We start from the raw sequence: 8317 nt of genomic DNA, 5'->3' as shown, positions 1-8317 counted from the left end.
GATCCGGGCTGGCATGGGAGCTGGAACAAAAGCACATTACCAACACATTAAAAAAACAAGTGTAGTGTAGAGGTCTAAGCACTAGGAGCAGCTGGGTAGTGTAGAGGTCTAAGCACTGGAGTGGCTGGGTAGTGTAGAGGTCTAAGCACTGGAGTGGCTGGGTAGTGTAGAGGTCTAAGCACTAGTTGCGGCTGGGTAGTGTAGAGGTCTAAGCACTAGGTGCGGCTGGGTAGTGTAGAGGTCTAAGCACTAGGTGCGGCTGGGTAGTGTAGAGGTCTAAGCACTAGGTGCGGCTGGGTAGTGTAGAGGTCTAAGGACTAGGAGCGGCTGGGTAGTGTAGAGGTCTAAGGACTAGGTGCGGCTGGGTAGTGTAGAGGTCTAAGCACTAGGTGCGGCTGGGTAGTGTAGAGGTCTAAGCACTAGGTGCGGCTGGGTAGTGTAGAGGTCTAAGGACTAGGAGCGGCTGGGTAGTGTAGAGGTCTAAGCACTAGGTGCGGCTGGGTAGTGTAGAGGTCTAAGCACTAGGTGCGGCTGGGTAGTGTAGACTCTAAGCACTAGGTGCGGCTGGGTAGTGTAGAGGTCTAAGCACTAGGTGCGGCTGGGTAGTGTAGACTCTAAGCACTAGGAGCGGCTGGGTAGTGTAGAGGTCTAAGCACTAGGTGCGGCTGGGTAGGGTAGACTCTAAGCACTCGCCTACCACCACAGAGACCCAGGTTAAATTATCGGCAGCGGTACCTCTGGCTTGGTCAGTCGTTCCTACGAACATGATTGTCAGTGTTCGCGAGTGGGAAGCCTGGTCGTTGCAATAGCGACTCCTACTGGTCGGTCAGGGCACCTGTTCAGCAGGGAGGGGATCTGGGGGAGATGGAGTGACCTGCCTCCGCACACGTCACTCTGTCCCAGTGAAACTCCTCGCTGTCAGGTGAAAAGCAGCTGGTGACTCCACGTGAATCGGAGGAGGCATGTGGTATAGTCTACACCCTCTCCAGACCGACAGTAGGGCAGTGCAACGACCAGGAAGGGAATTGGCATAATGAAAAAAGAAAATGGGGGATGGGAGCAAATGATAAAAGACAAAAAATAAAAATAAATGCACAGGCCCACAGCGCTAACTGTGTCCGACAAAACGTCCCTGACTGATTGAGTGAGTGACTGAGTGAGTGTCATGCACAACCCCCGGCAGCAGTCCTGTGCGCGGCGGGGGAAAACATGATTACACAGCATGGATTAGAGCTGATTTAATAACTGCTCATGAACTGCATGATTCAATTTGGGAGTGCATGTGCTTGAAGCACAAGGATGTAGTGGAGTGTAAACCCACCTTTATCCAGTGAACCTCTTCCATTTGTAAAATAGTTTAGCCACGTTTCTAAGCAAAAATGTATGTTATTGATCACAATTCATAGAATAGATTACAGTAAGTGGTATCAGATTGATGCAATTTACATGGCAATCTTTGAGGAAATAAAATAGAATACTATACTCATAACAAAACTATAGATTATTTGTATTGGTGTGCACTGGCATTATTGTGATCTACTGTGATCAGCTGGATTCCATACTGTAGATTGCCCTGTGTGTGTGTGTGTGTGTGTGTGTGTGTGTGTGTGTGTGTGTGTGTGTGTGTGTGTGTGTGTGTGTGTGTGTGTGTGTGTGTGTGTGTGTGTGTGTGTGTGTGTGTGTGTGTGTGTGTTCAGAGACTCACCCGATGTGTGTTGGCTTGGCTGGAGAAATGGCTGCAGAGACAGAGAGAAAGGTCAGCAAGGAGGAGGAGTATAGAGGAAAGGGTAGAGGAGAAGTGATGAAGAGAGAGGAGAGGAGGAGAGAATAGAGGAAAGGGTAGAGGAGAAGTGACAAAGAGAGGAGAGAATAGAGGAAAGGGTAGAGGAGAAGTGACAAAGAGAGGAGAGGAGGAGAGAATAGAGGAAAGGGTAGAGGAGAAGTGACGAAGAGAGAGGAGGAGAGAATAGAGGAAAGGGTAGAGGAGAAGTGACGAAGAGAGAGGAGAGGAAAGGGTAGAGGAGAAGTGACGAAGAGAGAGGAGAGGAGGAGAGAATAGAGGAAAGGGTAGAGGAGAAGTGACGAAGAGAGAGGAGAGGAGAGAATAGAGGTAGTATTTAGTACTTATAGTAATTATAGTACTACTACATACTGTAATCTATTATAGTACTACTACATGCTGTTCATCACCATGTAATCTATTACAATACTATAATGTTCATCACCATGTAATCTATTACAGTACTACTACTAACTGTAAAAGTGGGCACTCATCAATGCAAGTGGTGTTCCCAGGCTGGCTGGCAATTTCTGTCCAAATAAATAAATACATAAAAGAAGGAAAGTGCACTTGAGAGCAAAGTAAAGACTGTTCTGCTCTGTATTATTCATGTCTGCTATATTACACAGAGGTAGAGTCCTGTGGACCTGAGTGAGGAGTGTATTTGAAGTACAGTGGTCCGCACACGGCGGGCGACCGACGTCGCCTGGCGATGCGATCGTCTGTCGCTCAACGACAATCGCCTGGCGCCCCACACCAGATCCGACCGTTCAGGTATAATAAGCTATATGTGTCGCTCTGTCTAGCTGGGGGTGTGGTTTCCCCCGGGAGATATCAGAGGACGGACCGGATGTTAGATTGTCGTGAAGCTAGATGAATTAGCAGGTAGCTGTGTTGTGCATTACGAGGGAATATTAACCGTAAAACCCATATTGAGCTGGAATTAAACCACCATATACGAATACAACCTCTCCTCATTCTTCCTGACATTACTGCATGACTGATCGCTACAATACGTTCATTACCACCGATTGGACAAGTATTATGCACCTGCTGAGAGAGAATGTTTTTTTCACGGAAGGCGCAAACTGTTTTGTTCTCAACCATCATTTCTTTGGACAATAAACCTTACAAACTACATCAGCTGCAGCCTGGACATTAAACTCTGTCAACATCCACAACTTATTTTGTTACCCGAGTACAAAAACATCTAGTAGGTGCATCGTGGCGGTGGCGCATTGTCAATTTATTAGTTAATGACAAGCGGCCACTAAACCTTCTCCAACTAACTTTATTTATTTAAATTGTTCCTATTAATAATAATTAACATAGGGCGGCTAGGTGGTGTAGTGGGCAAGGCGCTCGCCATCAACGCTGGAGACGCTGGGTTCGAATCCAGCTCTCGGCGTTGCTATCAGCTTGGCTGGTCGTTCATACTAACACAATTGGCAGTGTTAGGGGTGGTAAAGCTGATGGGTGGGTCCTGGGCATTGTGGACAGCGACCCCTACAGTTCGGTCGGGGCGCCTGCACCGCGAGGGTAGGATCTGGAGGTATGTAGTGTGACCTTCCACACGTTACACTCTCCCGGTGAGAATCTGCGCTGCCAGGCTGGCTGCCGGCTGGCTGCACATGCGTCGGAGGAAAGCATGCGACAGTCTCCGGCCTCCCGGACCAAAAGTAGGGGGGAGTGCGCAACAACCAGGAAGGGGGTTGGGAATTGGCATAACGACTAACAGTGGGATGGGAGAAAAATCGGAAAAAAAGGAGGGGGGGAAAATATAATAAAAAATAATAATAATAATAATAATTAACATAAGTAACATGGTAATAATACGTAGGTTATTGATCAATGAATGTATTGATAAATTCATTTATATTACAAATGACAGTAGAAGTAATGTTATTTCCTCATTGTCCTTGCTGTGTTGCCTGCTGTCACCTCAAAAAATAGGATCGAGGCGATTTTTTGCCAAGTTGTTGCACGATCGTCGCTCGAAAATCTCCTGCCGTGCGGCTTCTCTCATTCATAACAATGGAAGCGATACAATTCTGTCAGTCGCCTCGCTTAAAAAAATCGTCCGCCTGGCAGAAATCGCCCGCCGTGTGCGGAGCACTCTCGTACAGGTGGCCTGACTACAAGGTGAAGCCAGAGCTTTCTTTCTTCCCAGGTTGAAGAATGGGTTGATATTACAGTTATTACAATGACTTTTTTCCCCCAAGAATCAATATTATATGAAAGGAATGATATATATACACACACACAGTATATATTATTATTATTATTATTATTATTATTATTTGAAAAGAAAATCACCTGACAGCGAGGAGTTTCACTGGGGGAATGTAACGCATGCAGAGGTTCACGCTATTTCCCCCAGATCCCCTCCCTGCTGAACAGGCGGCCCAACCGACCAGTAGGAGTAGCAGTTTACAACGGCCAGGACACATACCCCACCGGCTTCCCACCCACTAACACTGCCAATTGTGTTAGTAGGGACGACTGACCAAGCCGGAGGTACCGCTGACAGCTGGATTCGATCCCAGAGTCTCTGCGGTGGTAGGCAAGTGCTTAGTCCACTGCGCTACCCAGCCACCCTTATATATTTCTTTAATCTTGATTTGGTTTAAAGATGCTGTTGATTAGATCAAATGGCATCTCTACCATCTAGTTCTGTATAGATTGATAAACATAGTAGTGGTTAAGACCCACTACCTCTGAGACCACAATTACTGCTGCTGACCTAAGATCCACTACCTCTGAGACCACAATTACTGCTGCTGACCTAAGATCCACTACCTCTGAGACCACAATTACTGCTGCTGGCCTAAGATCCAATCCCACCAGAATCTGGTCTCCACTACCTCTGTCTCCATGTCACTGTCTCAATAAATACATTTGCCCAGAGTATTGCTCACTCTCTTTGAAAATAAATAAATAGTTAAATAGTTAAATAAATAAATAGTTAAATAAATAAATAGTTAAATAAATAAATAAATAAATAAATAAATAAATAAATAAATAAATAAATAAATAAATAAATAAATAAATAAATAAATAAATAAATAAATAAATAAATAAATACAGATTCCAGCATCACTGTATACCATTGCACTAACACTTTGTTCTGCACCCTCAGATAAGTACTGATACTTAGGACCGATGCAGGTATTAGTACACAATTAAGAGACATTCACGTTTCCATGTAAGTAACCTTTTGCACGTGCCTCTGGCTCGGAGCCACAGACCAATCCAGCATGCAGCGTGTCACTCGAACGTTCAAATGAATCCAGCTGAACATTACATTAGTCATGAAAGCTTTAAGGAGCTAATGTGACTCACCTTTTCCCAGGGAACGTGTGCGGGAGGGGTATCTCTTGCTGGGTCTCCTCTCAAAGGTGCTCGCTCTCCTTACTCTACCACCATGAGTAGCCTGGTACTCCGTCTTCCCGCTGAGACAGACAGACAGACAGACAGACAGACAGACAGACAGACAGACAGACAGACAGACAGACAGACAGACAGACAGGCAGACAGACGCAGAGATTGGAGAGAGAGCAGCAGTTTGTATTGAAGATAAAAGCCATTACCCCTTAATGAACTGTAAGTGGAACAGCACGACGGTCCACAGGGCAAGAATAACATCCAAGCTACGTTATGCAAAAATTGTTAAAGATACATAATAATAATAATACATTTTTATTTATAAAGCGCTTTTCAGGAACCCAAAGACGCTGACAATGAGCAAAACAAATGAACAAAGAAACAAAGAAACACAGGGAATAAGCAACAGTATGAAAACGCAGGACATACAACCACGGGTAACAAGTAACGGTAACAGATACAGAGTCCAGTAGGGGAACAGTCAGGGAAGTAAGGAAACCGAGGGGAGGAGGAGGGGGGGGGGGGGGGCAGGAGAGGGAGAGAAAGTAGGGAAGGGGAAAGGGAGGTGGTAGGTTGGAGGAGGGTGGTTATGGGTAGGGAAGGTTGTATGCTTGGGAGAACAGGTAGGTTTTTAGTCGGGATTTGAAGGTGGAGAGTGAGAGAGAGTCTCGGACAGTCTGAGGGAGGGTGTTCCACAGTCTGGGTGCAGCTCGTGAAAAAGCCCGGTCACCAAAACGTTTAAGTTTGGATGACGGGACAGTGAGGGAAACAGTGGAAGAGGACCGGAGGGAACGGGTGGGGCGGTAGGGGAGAAGGAGGTCAGTCAGGTAGGGGGGGGGGCAGGCTATGGAGGGCTTTGAAGGTGAGGAGTAGTGTTTTGAAGTTGATGCAATCTGATAAGATAGATAAAGCACTCAATGGTCAAACGTTCTGGTGGGCGTTAACTGGTGGCACAGGGCACAAAGCCAAAGGCCTCCATGCACATGACCGTTACCATAGCAACTGATCTAACGGAAACCGCTTTCTTTTTTACTCATGTTTTTTCTTTTGTTGGTTTGTTTTGCTCCGATTGCTTTCGCTCAGAAAACATTCAGCCTGTTAGAAGAGTTCTCAACCTCAGATACTGACAATAATAAACTATCCGTAAGACACACAAATAGACCCATTTCTCTTCACGACCTACGTTGAAACCGGTACACTAAGAACAGACTGCACCCTCTAATATGCACCTACATGTACTCAACCCGTAAGTGATTATGTCTCTTCCTTGTCCTCCGCTAGAATAAGAATAAGAGGACGGGTCACAGCCACCGACATCCTTACGGAGGTTATTCAACGCTGCCTCTTACGACACCGCATGTATCCCGCTGGTGAATGGGGGGGGGGGGGGGGGGGGGGGGGGGGGGAGAAACATTTCTGACAGTTTCCATGACAACACCGACTCCTCTTTCCTCTTTTGGAAATTCTAGGTCTAAATCTGATCACAGGAATCATTCGAAAGTGGCTTCCCCGGTTTTACCACTGGGAGACTAATCACGTTCTAAGAGGTGGCACCGTCACAAGACCCACTACCTCTGAGACCACAATTACTGCTGCTGGCCTAAGATCCACTACCTCTGAGACCACGATTACTGCTGCTGGCCTAAGATCCACTACCTCTGAGACCACAATTACTGCTGCTGGCCTAAGATCCACTACCTCTGAGACCACGATTACTGCTGCTGGCCTAAGATCCACTACCTCTGAGACCACGATTACTGCTGTTGGCCTAAGACCCACTACCTCTGAGACCACGATTACTGCTGCTGGCCTAAGATCCACTACCTCTGAGACCACAATTACTGCTGCTGGCCTAAGATCCACTACCTCTGAGACCACAATTACTGCTGCCGGCCTAAGATCCACTACCTCTGAGACCACAATTACTGCTGCTGGCCTGAGACCCACTACCTCCGAGACCACAATTACTGCTGCTGGCCTAAGATCCACTACCTCTGAGACCACAATTACTGCTGCTGGCCTAAGATCCACTACCTCTGAGACCACGATTACTGCTGCTGGCCTAAGACCCACTACCTCTGAGACCACGATTACTGCTGCTGGCCTGAGACCCACTACCTCTGAGACCACGATTACTGCTGCTGGCCTGAGACCCACTACCTCTGAGACCACAATTACTGCTGCTGGCCTAAGATCCACTACCTCTAGGCTCTGAGACCACGATTACTGCTGCTGGCCTAAGATCCAATCCCACCAGAATCTGGTCTCCACTACCTCTGTCTCCACCTCACTGTCTCAATAAATACATTTGCCCAGAGGATTGCTCACTCTCTTTGAAAATAAATAAACAAACAAATAAAAATGTATACATAAATAAAAATAAAGTTAAAATATATATATATATTAAGGCGGTCAGGTGGCGTAGCGGAGATTGCGCTCGTCACCAATGCAAGAGGCTGCGGTCTCGACTCCCGGAGTCAGCATTGCCTTGGCTTGGGCTGATCGTCATACTAACTCGTTTGGCTGAGTTAGGGGGAGGGAAGTCATGGGTGGGAATCTGGCGTTGTGGACAGCGACGCCTACAGGTCAGGTCTGGGCGCTTGCTCAGCGGAGGCAGGACTTGATGAAGGCAGCGTGACCTCCCACGCGTTACGCTTCACCAATGAGAGTCCTCGCTGCCAGGTGAAAAAAGAGTCACTGGCTGTCGCCGCGCGTGTCGGAGGAAGCGTGCGGATGACTTCAGGGTTTCCTTGTACCGACCAGTAGGAGAACATGCGCACAACAACCAGGCAGGGGAGGGGGGGAATTGGCACAACGACAAAAAATTGGGATGGGGAGAAAAACAGAGAAAAAATCTGAGAAAGAGGATTAAAAAATATATATATTATAAGAGGTGGCACTGTCCCCTGGCGCTGAATAACTTCGGTGAGAACGTCGGCGCCCTGACCCCGTCCTCATATCATCACTACGTCGGGTTCTCTGATAATAGTTTCACAAGCAAACAAACTAATGTAGAGAAATGTCAGTCGTCATAGGAACAGATCTGTGTAATAATCATGGACACACCGTAACCATTGATACAGAGGCTCTGTTTTTAAATGGCACAATAATTCCCTATAGGAAGGAGCGCTACCGTTGGAACGGATCCACCTC

At 46.9% G+C, this 8317-nt stretch overlaps 1 protein-coding gene across 1 annotated transcript in view; it reads right to left on the bottom strand.

Annotated features, from left to right (window-relative positions):
• The window catches only part of epb41l4b (erythrocyte membrane protein band 4.1 like 4B), a 63354-nt gene that overhangs the window by 28032 nt on the left and 27005 nt on the right, over nucleotides 1–8317 (bottom strand). The window contains exons 12-14 of the mRNA XM_084336675.1: nucleotides 5123–5232; nucleotides 1706–1736; nucleotides 1–20 (exon numbers count right to left, since the gene is read on the bottom strand). The exon at nucleotides 1–20 is cut by the window's left edge and continues 14 nt beyond it. Of these exons, the coding sequence (XP_084192801.1) occupies nucleotides 1–20; nucleotides 1706–1736; nucleotides 5123–5232 (161 nt within the window). The remainder of the gene's footprint in view (nucleotides 21–1705; nucleotides 1737–5122; nucleotides 5233–8317) is intronic.

This window comes from Notolepis coatsorum (assembly GCF_963971535.1).
Source record: "Notolepis coatsorum genome assembly, chromosome: 19".
Classification (NCBI taxonomy): domain Eukaryota; kingdom Metazoa; phylum Chordata; class Actinopteri; order Aulopiformes; family Paralepididae; genus Notolepis; species Notolepis coatsorum.
This window is presented reverse-complemented; position numbering and strand designations above follow the sequence as displayed.